The sequence below is a fragment of the Mus musculus genome, chromosome X (assembly GCF_000001635.26).
Source record: "Mus musculus strain C57BL/6J chromosome X, GRCm38.p6 C57BL/6J".
In the NCBI taxonomy this organism is placed as follows: Eukaryota; Metazoa; Chordata; class Mammalia; order Rodentia; family Muridae; genus Mus; species Mus musculus.
The window spans coordinates 56,128,346-56,147,765 of NC_000086.7; the positions used below are offsets into that span (position 1 = coordinate 56,128,346).

A 19,420-nucleotide genomic window follows, 5' to 3' on the forward strand; every position below is an offset into this window, starting at 1 on the left:
GTGACAGGGAGGGGATCTCAAGGAGGTCACTATGTGAGGAAAAGCCTCCTCATTGCCATTTCCTATGGCTTCTGAGGGTAAAATGAAGGTACAGGTGCCTCATGGCAGAGGATTGAACAGGCCAGGGCCTTAGAGGATTGTGAACCCTTGGAGGACACAATCTTGGGGCCTGGGATATGATCAGAGAGCTGGCTGCAGCACTGGGGGTCCGGGGATTAGGGAGCCATGGGTGATGAGCCTTGGCAATTGTCCTGTGTGCTGTCCGGGATCCCTTAGAAACACACTGAGGATTCCTCCCTCTTCGTTGTCTTCTCTATGATGTGTTTATTTAGTATAGACTGTATGGACATTGCAGACAGGGGAGTGGCATAGGAAGAATGAATAAAAAGAAGTGGAGACACTGCAAGAGATTCATAAGTAATCTGGGAATGACTCTGACCAGGGATCCTCCTGTCTCAATCGCCCATGTATTGGGATTAATGACTTGCACCACCGAGTTCAGCTTTTTCTCTCAGTTTTAGTTCTGTAGGATGGGATCTTCCATTGTAGCTCAGGCTGGCCTGGCTTGGGCTGGCCTTGAACTTACAATATTCAGATGTTTGAAATCCTCGGCTTCCCCTAATCCCAAATTAGGTGGTGGTGTTTGTTGTAGACGGAGCATTGGGTCTTCTTGACATGAATATATAGTTACCGTGTTCGTTATCTCTCTGGATAGTACTGTGAGTTTACTTTAAGCCTGAGATACACTGAAAAACAGAATTGCTGATGTTTTGTTTAAAAAGAATCTGTGAGAGATAGGACCAAAATTCAGATGCCTCAAAGGTTAAATGCAAACACATTTTGCTCATCGTTTTTTTGGGGGAAAGGGAGGACTCACATATTAAAGGCTGGCCTGTTTTGGCCTTTTTTTAACTGAGAAATGAAAGATTGTTAATTTTGGTTCTAATGGAGGTTTTTAAAGAAGAGAGTTAAAGAAGTTTTTAAAGCAACATTGAGAGTGAGAGGAACATGATTAAATGGGGTACATGGAGGAAATGGTAAGGGGAAGTGCATACGTGTGTGTGTGTGGGTGTGTGTGTGTGTATGTGCCACCATATTAAATATGTATACAAAGCTACCTGATAAAGACAAATTATTAAAAAGTATACATGTTAAGAAACAAACGTAATGATCTTTAATTGAGCTAAGATAATTGTTTGATTTTTTCACATTTTTAACTATTTAATACCTTTGGATTCAGATAACTACGTTTTTTTTTTCTTTTTTCCTTTTTATTTTTATTTTAACTAAGAAGACATCTGAGTGCTTAAGAATGTCTCTTAAGAAAGTGATGGTGATACCAAAGGAAGAATACTTATTACTTCTTGACTTTGATAATGAAGAAGATGACATAAATGTTTTGGAGGAGGCTCTTTCTGAGGGTATAGAATATCCAGTGTTGGGTATTGATTGTGTCCTGCAGTTCATTAGAATTTTAGCTAGTCACCTGAAATGGAAGAAGTCTTTGCTAAGAATTTTCATATACTTTATTTCTAATTTTACCTATATCTATATATTCCTATACCTGAGTTTTAGCAGCGCATAAACATACTCCTGGCACTGTAGTCACAATAAGTTGAGAAACAATAACTTGCTATGATTTTACCCCAGGAAAAGACCTGAATGTTGTTCCTATAATATGTTAGCAAAATGTGAATTTATTTCATAAAACCTGCACATAAATTATTTCATTTCTGTTTCTACTATATATTTTCTTTATTTACATTTCAAATGTTATCCCCTTTTCTAGTTGACCCTCCAAAAATCCCCTGTCCTCTCCCCTCTCCCCTCTCCCCCTGCTCCCCAATACACCCACTCCCACTTCCTGGCCCAGGCCTTCCCCAATACTGGGGCATAGCACCTTTACAGCACCAAGGGTCTCTCCTCCCATTGATGACCGACTAGGCAATCCTCTGCTACATATGCAGCTGGAGCCATGAGTCCCACCATGTGTTTTCTTTGATTGGTAGTTTAGTCCCAGGGAACTCTGTGGGTAATGGTTAGTTCATATTGTTGTTCCTCCTAGGGGGCTGCAAACTCCTTAAGCTCCTTGGGTACTTTCTCTAGCTCCATCATTGGGGACCCTGTGCTCAGTCTAATGGATGTCTCTGAGCATCCAGTTCTGTATTTGTCAGGCACTAGTAGATCCTCTCAGGAGAGAAATATATCAGTCTCCTGTCCACAAGCTCTTGTTGGCATCTTCAATAGTGTCTGGGTTTGGTGGTTGTTTATGGGATGGATCCTTGAGTGAGGCAGTCTCTTGGCCTTTGGTCTTCCTTCTTCTTGAGTTTCGTGGATTTTCCAAATTTTGTCTTGGCTATTCTGAGCTTCTGGGATAATATCCACTTATCAATGAATGCATATCATGTGTGTTCTTTTGTGATTGGGTTATCTCACATAGGAAGATACTATACAGATCCATCCATTTCTATAAGAATTTCATGAATTCATTGTTCATTTATCTGCTTGTCTATCACTATACCTGTACCATGCAGTTTTTATCACAATTGCTCTGCATTACAGCTTTAGATCAGGCATGGTGATTCCCCCAGAGATTCTTCTATTGCTATCCTAGGTTTTTTTACTATGCCAGATATATTTGCAAATTGCCTTTTCTAACTCAGTGAAGAATTGAGTCGGAATTTTGATGGGGATTACATTGAATCTGTAGATTGCTTTTCGCAAGATAGCCATTTTTGCTATGCTAATCCTGCTAATCCAGGGAAATCTTTCCATCTTCTGAGATTTTCTTTGATTTCTTCCTTCAGAGACTTGAAATTTTTGTCATGGAGATCTTTCACTTCCTCAGTTAGAGTCACACCAAGGTATTTTATATTATTTATGACTATTGTGAAGGGTGTTGTTTTCCTAATTTCTTTGTCATCTTGTTTATCCTTTGTGTAGACAAAGGCCACTGATATATTTGAGTTAATTTTATATTCAGCTACTGCACTGAAGTTGTGTATCAGGTTTAGGATTTCTCAGGTGTAATTTTTGGGGTCACAGATACATGCTATTATATCTTCTGGAAATAGTGATATTTTGACTTCTTCCTTTCCAATTTGTATTCATTTCTTCTTCTTTTGTTGTCTAATTGCTCTGGCTAGGACTTCAAGTACTATATTGAACAGGTAAGGAGAACGTGGGCAGCCTTGTCTAGTCCGTGATTTTAGTGGGATTGCTTCAAGTTTCTCACCATTTAGTTTGCTGCTGGCTACCAGTTTGCTGTCTATTGCTTTTATCATGTTTAGGTATGAGGCTTGATTTCCTGATCTTTCCAAGACTTTTATTATGAATGGGTGTAGTATTTTGTCAAATGCTTTCTCAACATCTAATGAGATGATCATGTGGTTTTTAACTTTGAGTTTGTTTCTATAGTAGATTAAGTTGATGGATTTCTGTATATTAAACCATCACTGTACTGCAGTGATGAAGCCTACTTGATAATGATGGATGATCATTTTCATTTATTCTTGGATTCGGTTTGCAAGAAATTTATTGAGCATTTTTGCATTGATATTCATAAGAGAAATTGGTCTGAAGCTTCCTTTCTTCATTGGGTCTTTGTATGGTTGGAGTATAATTGTAATTCTGGCTTCATACAACAAATTGAATAGTATTCCTTCTCTTTTGATTTTGCATAACACTTTGAAGAGTATTGGTATTAGGTTTACTCTGAGGATCTCATAGAATTCTGTACTAAAGCCATCAGATCCTGGGCTTTTTCTGGTTGGGAGACTATTAATGACTGCTTCTATCTCTTTAGGAGTTATGGGAGTATTTACAGGGTTTATCTGATCCTGATTTTAATTTGGTACCTGATATCTGTCTAGATAATTGTCCAATTCATCCAGATTTTCCAGTTTTGTTGAGTATAGGCTTTTGTAGTAGGATCTGCTGATTTTTTAGATTTCCTAAGTTTCTGTTGGTATGTCTCCCTTTTCATTTCTGGTTTTGTTAATTTGGGTACTGACTCTGTGCCCTCTCTTTAGTCTAGCTAAGGGTTTTTCTATCCTATTGATTTTCTCAAAGAACCAGCTCCTGGTTTGGTTGATTCTTTGTATTGTTCTTTTGGTTTCTACTTGGTTGATTTCAGCCCTGAGTTTATTTCCTGCCTTCTACTCCACTTGGGTGAATGGGTAAATTTGCTTCTTTTTGTCCTAGAGCTTTTAGGTGTGCTATCAAGCTGGTCCTGTATCCTCTCTCCAGCTTCTTTTTAGAGGCATTCAGAGCTATGAGTTTTCCTCTCAGGATTGCTTTCATTGTGTCCCACAAGTTTGAGTATGTTGTAGCTTCATTTTCATTAAACTCTAAAAAGTCTTTAATTTCTTTCTTTATTTCTTCCTTAACCAAGTTAACATTGAGTAGATTGTTGTTCACCTTCCACATGTATGTGGGTTTTCTATTATTTATATTATTATTGAAGAACAGGCTTAGTCTGTGGTGATCTGATAAGATGCATGGGATTATTTCAATGTTTTTATATCTGGTGAGGCATGTTTTGTGACTGATTATATGTTCAATTTTGGAGAAGGCATCATGAGGTGCTGAGAAGAAAGGATATTCTTGTGATTTAGGATAAAATGTTGCATAGATATCAACTAAATCCATTTGTTTCATAACTTCTGTTAGTTTCACTGTGTCTCTGTTTGATTTTTGTTTCCAGGATCTGTCCATTGATGAGAGAGGGGTATTGAAGCCTTCCACTATTAGTGTGTCTGGTACCATGTGTGTTTTGAGCTTCACTAAAGTTTCTTTTATGAATGTGGATGCCCTGGCATTTGGAGGCTAAATGTTCAGAATTGAGAGTTCATCTTGGTAAATTTTAACTCTGATGAATATGAACTGTCCCTCCTTGTCTTTTTTGATAACATTGAGTTGAAAGTCGATTTTATTGATGTTGGAATGGCTACTCCAGCTTGTTTCGTGGGACCATTTGCTTGGAAAATTGTTTTCCAGCCTTTCACTCTGAGGTAATGTCTGTCTTTGTACCTGAGGTTTGTTTCTTGTATGCAACAAAATGCTGGGTCATGCTTAAATATCCAGTATGTTATTCTATGTCTTTTTATAGGGGAATTGATTCCACTGATATTTAGAGATATTAAGGAAAAGTCGTTGTTGCTTCATGTTATTTTTGTTGTTAGAGTTGGAATTTTGTTCATGTGGCTATCTTCCTTGAGGTTTGCTGCAAGATTACTGTCTTGCTTTTTCTAGAGTGTAATTTCCCTCTTTGTATTGGAGTTTCCCCTTATTATCATTTGAAGGGCTGGATTTGTTAGAAGATATTGTGTAAATTTGGTTTTATCATAAAATACCTTGGTTTCTCCAACTATGGTAAAAGAGTTTTGCTGGGTATAGTAGCCTAGGGTGGTATTTGTGTTTTCTTCGGGTCTGTATGACATCTGCCCTGGATCTTCTGGCTTTCATAGTCTCTGGGAAGTTAGGTGTAATTCTGATAGGTCTGCCTTTATATGTTACTTGACCTTGTTCCCTTACTGCTTTTAATATTCCTTCTTTGTTTTGTACATTTGTTGTTTTGGTTATTATGTGATGGCAGGAATTTCTTTTCTGGTCCAAGCTATTTGGAGTTCTGTAGGCTTCTTGTATGTTCATGGGCATCTCTCTCTTTAGGTTAGGGAAGTTTTCTTCTATAATTTTGTTGAAGATATTCACTGGCCCTTTAATTTGGAAATCTTACTTCCCATCTATACCTATTATCCTTAAGTTTTGTCTTCTCCTTGTGTCCTGGATTTCCTGGGTGTAATTATTTCATTTCTAAAAGCTGTTTCAGAAACTCACATGGGCAGTTTTTCCAGGGAAATGCAAATCAATAATACTTTATTAACTATTACTAATATAGCATACTTTATATGTTTCCATTTTCTATTGTCAATACAATAAAGAGCCCAGCATTTGACAAAGATGAGAATATGTCGCCTCACATAGAAGCAGATGAAGATATGGGGCTATATTTTCTTTTTTTTTGCCACTTCAATAGTGTACTTCAAAAGTAGTGTTTGTGATCCCTTCACTGGAGAAGTAGATTCAGGGAGATCAGCAATTCAAGGTAAAGACACAGCTATATATTTAGTTCAAGCCCAGCTTGGTGACCTCGAGACCTTGTGATCACAAACACATAGCAACTAAAACAATAGGACCACCTGCATGAGATCTTCCCAGATATACACACAAAGAAAAGGAGAAACATCATAAAATAAGAGGGGGACCATCTGGGAAAAAGAAGGGTCTCAGCAAGAGTGGGAGAGTTATGAATAAACTACTGTGGGGTATAAATGTATGAATTGTTAAAAGTACATAATACAGGTTTATTTTGGTTGTCCACTATGTATTTTATATGCATATGACATTTGTTCCAAACCAAACATTATATATTTATTATAAATAATTAAAAGAAGTTTCTGTGTAGTTTTGTGTGTGCTAGGCAAATGCCCTACCAGTCAACTATATTTCTAGCTTTAATTTTTTTATTGTCCTTTTTTCACAGAGATGAACTAGACAGTATGTTGGATAAATCTGGAGGTATGTGTTTTTGGAGGTATTTGCCTGTTGTTTGAAGAGGCCAGAAGAGGGCATCAGATCTCTAAAGACCCTATAGTATAGGGGAATAAGTTTAGGTTTCACAGTAATTGCAGTTTTCTTAAAAACACATACAGATGACTTCTTAGCCAACATTCAGACCTAAAGATTAGCTGAAGATGTAGCTCAGTGGTACAGCATCATGTAAAAGCTATGAATTTCATCTTCAGTGGCAGGGAAAAAAACAACAACAACAACAACCAACCCATCAAATTAACAAAAAACCTACCAAACTAACAAAACATAGCAATAAGCCTCACGAAAGAAATGGTAGTTTGTCCAGTTTGCCCAATTAACTGCAAATTGTAAAGTGAGCAAGCAATACAATTTGCTGTTGTAAAGAAACAAACAAGACCAGCATTAAGAATTTTAGGAGGCAAACTTAGGCATGATTACAGAAATACAAAAAGAAAAAAATAGAGATATTGGCTACAGCAACAGAACAAACCTCGCAGGGGGGGCTAGGGAGATGGCTCTTTTGGTAAAGAGCTTACCTTGAAAGTATATGGACTTAAGGTGGGGGCCTAGAATACACTTTAAAAAGGCAGGCTGCAGCCCAGTGCTGAGTAGGTGGTGTCAGCTTGCTGGCTAGCCAGGCTAGTGGCATTGGTGAGCTGCAGATTCAGAGAGACCCTGTCTCAAGATGTAAGTTGGGTCAGGCAATGGTGGTACATGCCTTAAATCTCAGCATTTGAGAGGCCAAGGCAGGGGGGTTTCTCTGTTTGAGGCCACCCTGGTCTACAGGGTGAGTTTCAGGACAACCAGGGCTATATAGAGAAACCCTGTCTCAAAAAAACACCCCCCCCAAAAAAAAATAAGTTGGAATATGATTGAGAATATAGCAGATGTCTATTTCTGGCCTCCTTATGCACACATATACTGAAATGTATACACATCATTTTTGCTGAATCTCTTTTTATGATTTACACAATCCATTAAAATTATGGTGTTTTTTTTCTTTTTCTGGAAATAGACAATATTAGGAAAGTGTCATATTTTTATAATGTCCACTGTATAGTAAAAATAAACACCTATCAAGAGAAATTGATCCAGCATACCTTAAACACACACAGGACAGGGATGGAAAGATGGCTTAGAAATTAAGAGCACTTGTTGCTCTTGGAGAGAACCAAGGTTTAGTTCCTAGGACCTACATGATGGCTCACAGCCATTTTTAATTCTAGATCCAGGGGATTTGGCATCCTCTTCTATTTTCTACGAACCCCAGTCATGCATGTGTTGTATAAATACAAACATGCAAAAACCACGTTAGTTAAATAAATAAAACAATTTAGAATTACACACAACAGCCCCTTCAACTGAAACAAAGTAAGAGAGTCTTTTGGGAATTCATTTTATTTTAACTTTCAAGTTAGTATTGCAAACTTGGAAAATGGAAAGCCTCTGGGTAGTAGTGGCAGCTAAAATACTACCTCCTTTTTACTGCTTCGATGACAGAAGACAGAGCCTCTCTCACCCTTAGTACGCATGTGCAAACACGGCCAATCAGCAAGGGGCTTGGCTGAGACTGTCCCCCCCCCCCCCCCCGCTGTCCCAATCCTGTTACCCAGTATGCTTTGTGGTGGCCACGAAGCCGAGTTTTTGAGGAAGCGAAGTTCTTGAGGAAGCCGAGAAGTTCTTGAGGTATCATGGTAGGGAGAAGTCTCTGTGGAGGGAGTCAGTGACCTGTTGAAAGTTGGTTAATCCTGGTTCAGCTGGGGGTCCGGGTGGAGGGGCGGAGGTGTTACTTCAGGAGTAAGGAGAGGAGGTGACCCTCACGGGACTCTGGACTGTGCTACTTCCGGGTTCACAATCGACTTTACCCACCTAGGCCTCTGTGGAGAAAAACGGAAAACTTCGCTAAGGGCAGGAGTTTAAACAGACAGCACCTAGCAGAAAGCAGGAAGGCCAGGGAATTGGAGACCCTGAAAGTCTTTCTGAGGCCTGGGGATGTGAGGTGTGAGTAAACTGGATGTCGGTTAGTGGTGGAAACAGACTAGAACGTTTTCAGTGTTGTTGCTGCTGCTGCCCACCAGGAATTCATGAAAAACAAACTGAAGACCAGTCTTCATTTTCCTCTACCTGGTATTGAAAGGCCAGATTGCCGAAATTTGTATATATAGGCTCCAAACTGCCTCCAAATCCAGAGGCTCCTCTCAGCCTCAGAAGTGCTGGGACTTCAGACATAATTCAGGCCAGGCTGTGTTTATTTATGTGTTGTTTTGGTTTAGGGACGTGAGCTCTAACTCTGTATCTTAGGAGTGTTGGAAACCTCATGTGCAGCTTGGACTCACCTTGAAACTGAAGTCCTCAGCCTTACAAATGTACAGGAACCGGAGGAAACATGCCTGCTTTATTTTTTATTTTTAATTTTTTGGGTTTTTTTTTTATTGTTGAAGACTGAACCCAGAGCTTCTTGCTGTAGCAGTAAAATATATGTCCAGCCAGGCAGAACTTTATAATTTAGATTTGCTTTAGATTTGTGTTGCGATGAAAAAGATTGAGGAGCTTGCTTGTGATAATAGGAACTATGATTTTATTTGGAGATTGAGATGCAGACACATTTGCTCAAATTTATTCAAAAACCTAGCAGGAATCGGACCAAAATGCAGATCCTCCTCTGATTAGATATAAACCCAATTGAAGTCACAGTTAAAGCCATCATAGTGTGTGTGTGTGTTTGTGTGTGTGTGTGTACTTCATTGAACTTAAATAATTCTTTTTTTAAAATGTGTACGTATTAAAGTTAAGGTTATTAATGGCTATTTTTGAAGGCAACTATTCTGTTCCATATTTAAATGCTAAGGTCTTTAGTATTAAATCAGAGGGTAATAGAAATATGGTTTTATCTTTAAACCCTTCATGCAATTATGAAGTGCTGTTTTTATAAAAATCATTCCTTAATGTTATTTTGTATTTCAATTTTATTAGCTTAAGTGATTTTTAGGATTCAAATGGCTTGAGAAAATTTCTTTTTATTCTAAATCAGAAAACATAAGTTTTTTAGTGGAAAGGCAGCGTTTTGAATATTCTCTAGAGACACCAATGGAAAACTGGGATTTGTCAAGTGATGAAAAGCAAGATTGGAATGCTCCAGAATTGGACCTTATTGAAGGTACCAGATATCTAATGTTGGGCATTGATGTTACACTTCCTTTTTTTTCTCAGTTATTCTAATTAGGCTTGTAACGGAGATCGAAATTCTCATACTGTATCTCTTGTATTTAATCACAACATGTAAATAAATAGCTTAAAACATATTTTTAGATGACAATTAGACATTACTTGATTTTGTTTAACTTCTAGGCAAATAATCGATCTGTTTAAAACCTAATGTTGGCACTATGCCTGAATGATCACAAAGAGTTTCATTAAAATTTGCAAAAAAAACCATAATTGTTTTAATATCTCGTTTTATTACCAACCCAGAACAGAATCCAGTAACTCATGATGATGAGAATGCAAATCCTGAAGAAGTAGTTGGAGATACACGGTAATATGTTCAAACTTATTATTTCCTTCATAGTGTAAGTACTTCCAGAAAAGTTTAATTGATTGTATAGCAAGTAATCTATATTAATATTTAGCATATGATGTATATTCCAAACAAGAATTCTGTAAGATTAATCCTTAATCTGAATGGATTTCTTGGAGGGTGTAATGCTGTGGGGCAACTCTCATCGACCTGTTTGTAGGACAAAAGCTGAGCCATCAAACTGTATTTTCAGAATCCTTACTTTTTAAAACTTTAATTTCTTCACAGATCTCCAGTACAAAATATTCTGGGAAAATTTGAAGGTACATTTTTGGATATATAATTTGTTTAAAACTATATAGTATTAACATACTTTCTATATTAGGAAATATTAGTTAATATACTCTATGACATCTGAATGACTAATTCCTATTTATATGTAGTATTTTGTGAATATTGTTATTTTAATTTTCATTTAGTTATTTATTCATTTTTATCCAATATTATCTTTATTTATATTTCAAATATTAGCCCTTTCCTGGTTTCATTCCAGAAACTCCCTATTCCATTAGCCCTCCCTGTGCTTCTATGAGGGTGTTCCCCCACCCACCCACTCCGACCTCCCCACCCTGGCATTTGCCTACACTGGGGCTTCTAGCCTTCACAGGACCAAGGACCTCTCCTCCCACTGATGTCTTACAAGACCATCCTCTGCTATATATGCAGCTGGAGCCCTCTTTGTTGTTGGTTTAGTCCCTGGGAGATCTGGGGCTTCTGGTTGGTTCATGTTGTTGCTCTTCCTATAAGGTTGCAAAACCCTTCAGCTCCTTCAGTCCTTCCTCTAACTCCTCCACTAGGGACCCCATGATCAGTCTTATGGTTGGCTGCGAGCATCAGCCTCTGTTCTTGCCAAGCTCTGGCAGAGCCTCTCAAGAGACAGCCATATTAGGCTCCTGTCAGCAAGCACTTGTTGGCATTCACAATAGTGACTGGGTTTGGTGTCTGTATATGGGATGGATCTACAAGTTGGGCAGACTCTACATGGTCATTCCTTCAGTCTCTGCTCTGCACTTTGTCTCCATATTTCCTCCCAGGAGTATTTTGTTCCCCATTCTAAAAAGGACTGAAACACCCACACTTTCCTCTTCCTTCTTCTTGAGCTTCATGTGGTCTGAATTACATTGTGGGTATTCTGAGCTTTTAGGCTAATATCCACTTATCATTGAGTGCATACAATGTTTGTTCTTTTGGGATTGGTTTACCTCACACCGGATGATATATTTTAGATCCATCCATTTGCCTGTGAATTTCATGAAGCCATTGTCTATGTACCATTACCATACATTTTTATCACTATTTCTCTATAATACAGCTTGAGGTCAGGGATGATTACCCTGCAGTTCTTTCATTGATGAGAATAGTTTATCGATATCCTGGATATTCGTTATTCAAAATGATTTTGAAAATTGCTCTTTCTATCTCTATGAAGAATTGAGTTTGAATTTTGGTGGAGATTGTATTGAATCTGAAGATTGCTTTTGGCAAGATGGCCATTTTTACTAAATTAACTGTGCCAATCTATGAGTATGGGAAATGTTTCCATCTTCTGAGATTTTCCATTTCTTTATTCAGAGACTTGCAGTTCTTGTCATATAGATCTTTCACTTGCTTGGTTCTAGTCACACCAAGGTATTATAATTTGTGACTATTGTGAAGGGTGTTGTTTCCATAATTTCTTTCTCAGCCTGTTTATCCTTTGAGTAGAGGAAAGCTACTGATTTGTTTGAGTTACTTTTATATCCAGCCACTTTGCTGAAATTGTTTATCAGGTTTAGTTGTTCTCTGGTGGAATTTTTGTGGTCACTTAAATATACTATCATATCATCTGCAAATAGTGATATTTTGACTTCTTCCTTTCCAATTTTTATCCCTCTGACCTCTTTTTGTAGTCTAGTTGCTCTGGCTAGAACTTCTAGTACTATAGTGAATAGGTAGGTAGGGAGTGGGAAGCCTTGTCTAGTCTTGTCATGTCTCATTTTAGTGGGATTGCATGAAGTTTCTCTCCATTTATTTTGATGTTGGCTTCTGTTTTGCTGTATATTCCTTTTACTATTTTTAGGTATATGCCTTGAATTCTTGATCTTTCCAAGACTTTTATCATGAAGGGTTGTTGAATATTTTCAAATGATTTCTCACCATCTAAAGAGATAATACTGTGGGGTATTTTTTCCCTTGAGATTGTTTACATAGTGGATTACGTTGATGGATTTCCATATATTGAACCATCCCTGTATCCCTGGGATGAAGCCCACTTGATCATGAAGGATGATCTTTTGATGTGTTCTTGGATTGGGTTAACCAGAATGTTATTGAGTATTTTTGCATCAATATTCATAAGTGAAATTGGTCTGAAGTTTCCTTTCTTCATTGGGTCTTTGTATGCTTTGGGTATAAGTGAAATTGTGGCTTTGTAGAACAAATTGAATAGTGTTCCTTTTCTTTTGACTTTGCATAATAGTTTGAAGAGTGTTGGTATTAAGTCTTCTTTGTAGATCTGATACAATTCTGTACTAAACCCATCAGATCCTGGGATTTTTTTTGATTGGGAGACTATTAATGACTGCTTCTATTCCCTTAGGGGTTTATGGGAGTGTTTACAGGGATTATCTAATCCTGATTTTAATTTGGTACCTGATATCTGTCTAGATAATTGTCCATTTCTTCCAGATTGTCCACTTTTGTTGAGTATAGGCTTTTAAAGTAGGATCTGAAGATTTTTTTGGATTTCCTAAATTTCTGTTATTACGTCTCCCTTTTCATTTCTGGTTTTGTTAATTTGGGTACTGACTCTGTGCCCTCTCTTCAGTCTAGCTAAGGGTTTATTCATCCTGTTGATTTTCTCAAAGAACCAGCTCCTGGTATGGTCGATTCTTTGTATAGTTCTTTTTGTTTCCACTTGGTTGATTTTAGCCCAGAGTTTGATTATTTCCTACCTTCTACTCCTCTTGGGTGAATTTGCTTCCATTTGTTTTAGAGCATTTATTTGTGCTGTCAGGCTGCTAGTGTATGCTCTCTCCAGTTTCTTTTTGGAGTCCCTCAGAACTATGACCTTTCCTCTTAGGAATGCTATCATTGTGTCCCATACATTTGGATATCTTGTGGCTTCATTTTCATTAAACTCTAAAACGTCTTTAATTACTTTCTTTATTTCTTCCTTGACCAAGGTATCATTGAGTAGGTTGTTGTTCACCTTCCACATGTATATGGGTTTTCTATTATTTATATTATTATTGAAGATCAACCTTAGTCCGTGGTGACTTGATTGGATGCATGGGAATATTTAAATATTTTTATATCTGTTGAAGCCTGTTTTGTAACCCATTATATGGTCAGTTTTGGAGAAGGCATCATGAGGTGCTGAGAAGAAGGAATATTCTTTCGTGTTATGATAAAATGTAATATATATATATATATATATATATATATATATATATATATGTTAAATCGATTTGTTTCATAACTTCTGTTAGTTTCACAATGTCTCTAATTTTTTTTATGTTTCCAGGATCTGTCCATTGCTGAGAGTGGTGTGTTGAAGTCTCCCACTATTATTATGTGGGGTACAATATATACTTTGAGCTTTAGTAAAGTTTCTTTTATGAATTTGGGTGCTCATGCATTTGGAGCATAGATGTTCAGAATTGTGAGTTCATCTTTGTAATTTATCCTTTGACAAATGTGATGTGACATTCTTTATCTTTAAAAAAATTGGTTGTAAGTTGATTTTTTTTCCATAGGCGAATAGGCTATTTAAGTTGTTTACTGGAAATATTGGCTTGGAAATTTTTTTCCAGGCTTTTAGTCTGAGGTAGTGTCTAACCTTGTCACTGAGGTGGGTTTCCTGTATGCAGCAAAATCGTGGGTTCTGTTTATATATGCAGTCAATTACTCTATGTCTTTTTATTGGGGAATTGAGTCCATTGATATTAAGAAATATTAAAGACCAATGACTGTTGGTTGTTTCCTGTTACTTTTGTTGTTAGAGGTGGAATTATGTTTGTGTGGCTCTCTTCTTTGGGGTTGGTTGAAAGAAGATTTCTTTCTTGATTTTCTATGGTGTAGTTTCCCTCCTTGTGTTGTAGTTTTCCATCTATGTTTTTTTGAAGGGCTAGATTCCTGGAAAGATATTGTGTGAATTTGGGTTTGTTGTGGAATACTTTGGTTTCTCCATCTGTGGTAATTTAGGGTTTTGCTGGGTATAGTAGCCTGGGCTGGCATTTGTGTTCTCTTAGGGTCTGTATAACATCTTTCCAGGATCTTCTGGCTTTCATAGTCTCTGGTGAGAAGTCTGGTATAATTCTAATAGGTCTGCCTTTATATGTTACTTGACCTTTTTCCCTTACTGCTTTTAATATTCTATCTTTATTTAGTGCCTTTGTTGTTATGATTATTATGTGTCAGGAGGAATTTCTTTTCTGGTCCAGTTTATTTGGAGTTCTGTAGGCTTCTTGTATGTTCATGGGCATCTCTTTCTTTAGGTTTGGAAAGTTTTCTTCTATAATTTTGTTGAAGATATTTGCTGGCCATTTGACTTGGGAATATTTTCTCTCTTCGATACTTATTATCCTTAGGTTTTGCTTCACATTGTGTCCTGGATTTCCTGGATGTTTTGGGTTAGGGGATTTTTGCATTTTGCATTTTCTTTGACTGTTCTGTCAATGTTTTCTATGGTGTCTTCTGTACCGGAGATTCTCTATTCTATCTCTTGTATTCTGTTGGAGATGCTTGCATCTATGTCTCCTAGGTTTTCTTTATCCAGGTTCGTCTCTCTTTGTGATTTCTTTATTATCTATATTCCGACTTTTAGATCCTAGATGGCTTTTTTCAATTCCTTCACCTGTTTGATTGTGTTTTCCTCTAACTCTTCTTTATGGGCTTCTAGCTGTTTACCTGTGTTCTCCTGTATTTCTTTAAGGGAGGTATTTTTGTTCTTAAAGTCCTCTATCATCATCATGAGATGTGATTTTTGAATATGAATCTTTCTTTTCCAATATTTTGGGGTATCCAGGACTTGCTGTGATGGCCAAACTGGGTTCTGATGATGCCAACTAGTCTTGGTTTCTATTGCTTATATTCTTGAGCTTACCTCTCTCCATCTCATTTCTTTGGTCCTACATTCCCTTGCTGTCTCTGACTGGATCCTGTCCCTCCTGTAATCCTGGTTGTGTCAGAACTCATCAGAGTCCAGCTGTCTCTGGGAACCTGAAATCCTAAAACTCTGGGTTTTTCTGAGCTCCTGGAAGTCAAGCTGCCTCTTGGATCCTGAATTCCTGGCGTGACCAATCTCCTTAGATCCTGCTGTGTCAGAGAACTCCTGGGAGTTAAGCTTTCTCTGGGTGTTGCAAGATTTGGTGGGGTGCCAGCACCCTAGGTTTTCTCTGCACACAGGTGCAAACTGCAAGGAACCTGTGCCTATAACTGGGAGGGTGATTTTTTTCCGTGGTTCTTGTGGGGGTCCCAGTTACACAGGGTGATGGGAAAGATGTTGTGCCCTCAGCTGTGATCTTCTGTCAGAACTCCAGTGTTTCTGGGTGTGTCTGATCTGCTATGAGTCAAGCTTCCTCTGTGATGCTGTGATCTTAAGCATTTTAAAATACCTGGGAGTTGGGCTCCCTCTGAGTGTTTTAAGAGTGGGTGCAGAGCCAGCACCCCAGGTTTGCTCCAGGTACAAGTTCAGAACAGAAGGAATCCATGCCACGGCCCAGGCAGGGGTTCCTGTGTCCCTGCATCCTTCGGGACTGTTACTCCTGATGTTGGGGCCTTTCTTGTGATCCTGGGCGTTTTAGAGCACCTGGGAATTGAGCTTCCTCTGGGTGTTGTGGGACTAGGTGCAGAGTCAGCACCCAAGGTCTACTCATGACACAGACTCTTGCAAATATTTTTGATTTACCATCGTGGACTTATTTTTTCCTGTGGTACAGAAAGTGAAAATGGTGCTTTTTGAACAGGTGTGACATTAATGAAACTTCATTTTTATTTTTATTTTTGCATGTTTGTGTCTGTGGTGCATATATACACATGTGGAAGGCAGAGGAGGATGTTGGGTGTTGCTCTATTACTTTCTACCTTATTCCCTTAAGACAGGCTCTGTCACTGAACATGCAGCTAGACAAGCAGCCAGCAAGTCCTAGCAATTCTCACTCTGCCTACCACAGTGCTTCTATTGTAGAAGCAACCATCCATGGTTGCTTTTGTAGATGGGTACTTGATTCAAACTTGTGAACCTCCTCCTTTCACAGTAAACCCTATTTACTACTGAGCCATCTTCGTAAATGCTTTGAAGGGATTTTTAGAGGAAAAAATAGATGTAAACATTTTTACAGTTCCATGTATTCAAAGCTAAGTGATATGTATAAAAAATTCTGTACATGCAACAATTTTTCATTGACCCAGTGTGAATTTTATATTAAGTCAGTTTCTTTTCTAGGACTCCTCTGTGCTTCTTTCTTTATATGACATAGGGCAAAACTGAATTATTTAATGTAACCTTTATTACTTTTTAAAAATTTTATTTTATGGGTATGTTTGTTTTGCTTGCATGTGTGTATGCACACAACTTGTGTGTCTGGTACCTGAGGAGGCCAGATGAAGGCATTGAATCTCCTGGAACTGGAGTTATAGGTTGTGAGCCACCTTGTGGATGCTGGGAATCCAATCTCAGATCTCTGGAAGGGAACCCGTGCTCTTAACTGATGAATCATCTCACCAATCCCCTCATTGATTTTCATAAAATGAATTATGTAACTGAAAGTGAAAGACAACTTTACTAACCAGTGAGAGAATGAAACTCAGATCCCAAAGAATCTATTTTAAATTATATGTAATTGAATGTTGCATGAGCTTTCTTAGAAGACAATAATTTGTCTTTGAGATATGGTCTTACTATGTAGGTCAGGCTGGCCTGAATTTTCCTATGTAACCTATGTTGTCCTTTACACTGGAAATCTCCTGCTCAAGCTTCCTAGACTAGGATCATAGACCCAAAACATCTTACATGACTTAGGAAACAATGCTCTTAATACCTATTTTTTAGACATATTTATGTGTATTAGTGTTTTGCTTACAGGTATATATGTGCACCACATGTGTGCCTGTTGCCCGTAGATATCAGATGATTATTTCAGATACCTTAGAACTGGAGTCACAAATAGTTGTGATCCACCATGTGTGTGCTAGACACCAAACCTAGGTCCTTCGAAAAGAGCAGCAAGTGCTCTTAACTGCTGAGCCATCTCTCTACCCCCATGAAACAATATTATATTTAAGAAAAACAGTATTTGTTTTTTTAAGGTTACCCAATTTGTCAAATCATTTTTATAACTGTAGGATTTGCTCTATTTGGAGGAGGCATAATAATCATTTAATAATCTGTTTTAAATATACATTACCATATATATTGAGAGTATTAAACATGTATACCATAATATAGCTTCATCCTAATTACTGAAAGCTAACTATGTATGCTAGAAAGGTACTAAACATTTTCTGAAGCATTACAATTTTTATGAACTGCAGTAGTTACTGATGAGAATGTCCTACAAAAATGTTCTTCAACTAATTTTGTAAAAGATATGTTCTGAAGTATAATTGACTATACTCTTTAGAAATAATTTTATTAGATTTAAAAGAACCTGGGGATTCTTGTTTTAAACATAGAATTTTAACCTCTTTATCAATTTTTATGTATATAGGTGTTTTGCCTGTAAGTATGTCTGTGAGTCATATACATATGTACCTGGTGCCTGCAGAATTTAGAACAGGGCATCATATCCCCTGGAACTGGAGTTGGAGATGTTTGTGAACATCATGTAGGTGCTACAAATCAAACCCAGGTCTTATGAAAGAGCAACCACTCTTAACTAGTGATCCTTCTTTCCAGCTACCCTCTTGGTTTTCTTTTGCTGGGGGGTGGATTTTTTTGTGACAGGGTCTCATTTTGTAGCTCTGGCTGTCCTGGAACTCACTATCTCAACCAGGCTAACCTGGAACTCACAGAGATCTGCCTGCCTCTGCCTCCATAGTACTAGGATTAAAATTGTGAACCAACATGCTTGGCTGCCCTCTTATTTTAAATTGAATAGTTTAAATAATGAGTTCTAACAATTACACAGTCAAGTATGCTCTTTCAGTTGCATCATCTTTTATAGATTTAGAAAAGAATTACCCTTTATTAAAGTGATTCCCCATGAAGAAATTAAAGCCCACCTTTGATCCTTTGTTTTGTACATTTGTTCTTTTGAAAACTGTTCTTGAAGTTTAAAATTATCCTCCTTACAGAAATCAAAGTTCGTATAAGATTAGATATTTCCTATTCAAAATACATGGGAGTGGAATTTTCTGTGTTGTGGAACATTTCTCTAGACTTCACTGGTTTAACATCCTTCATCTGAAAATACAAAACCCTAAGTATTCTAAAGTATGAAGCATGTTGGTGATATCTTTCAATCTAATTTTAAGTTTCCTTGGCATTACTGAATGAATTTTATCTCTATTCATATTTACTTGAATACATGGAATCTACTAAAGTTTCTTCAACATGACACTTTGTTTTTAATATAGGTGACATTAACAAGACGCTTCACATAAAAAGAAAACGCATGGAAACTTATATCAAAGATTCTTTCAAAGACAGCAACCAGAAATTAGAACAACTTTGGAAAACGAACAAACAGGAGAGGTAGAGTTGTTAGTTTTGAAGGGTCACATTTGTATCATCTTAAAAATTTTATGTGGCTGAAGTTTAAAAAAAAATTCATGTCTGAGCCTTTAGTAAAAATGTGTGGCTTTGATTCTGTCTAAGCAGTTAACCCTATAACTTCATGTTTTCATGGAAACGAAACCTAATTCATAGAAATGTGTGAAAATTTTTTACTTTAATTAACTGTTAATGAGATTTTAAATTTTGATTTATATTCAGTGTGGAAATACAGGAGTCTTGCACAAAGTCTTACAAATGTAATTTGTGGTTTATTATGTTTAACAATATGGAAAAGGATCAATTACATATACAGACAATTTGTATATTTTAATTGTCTCATGTTTTTCTCTAAGTCTTAACTGAGTCAATATAGGAAAAATAAATTAGACCTTATACTTGGCAGAAAGTAATGAAAAATGACTTTGAAATACAATTAATTTTCTTTAAAAAAAGATACATATATATTAAAAACATCATTAATTTTGAAAAGCTAAAACATAAAAGAAGACTTCTCTGATAATCTGTTAGGGGAAAAACTATAATGATTTTCC

General features: G+C 37.2%; 1 protein-coding gene across 3 annotated transcripts in view; it reads left to right on the plus strand.

The window, feature by feature from the left end:
- 3830403N18Rik (RIKEN cDNA 3830403N18 gene) overlaps positions 1 to 19,420 on the plus strand; it is a 314,245-nt gene that overhangs the window by 289,094 nt on the left and 5,731 nt on the right. Inside the window, exons 1-5 of one of the 3 annotated variants that reach the window (NM_027510.2) lie at positions 8,227 to 8,280; positions 9,626 to 9,751; positions 10,066 to 10,129; positions 10,400 to 10,434; positions 18,731 to 18,848. In NM_027510.2, the coding sequence (NP_081786.1) occupies positions 9,682 to 9,751; positions 10,066 to 10,129; positions 10,400 to 10,434; positions 18,731 to 18,848 (287 nt within the window). In that variant the 5' untranslated portion in view covers positions 8,227 to 8,280; positions 9,626 to 9,681. Of the gene's footprint in view, positions 1 to 1,312; positions 1,422 to 8,226; positions 8,281 to 9,625; positions 9,752 to 10,065; positions 10,130 to 10,399; positions 10,435 to 18,730; positions 18,849 to 19,420 lie in introns of those variants that run through there. The other 2 variants (XM_011247676.1, XM_011247677.1) reach the window with 2 other exon arrangements.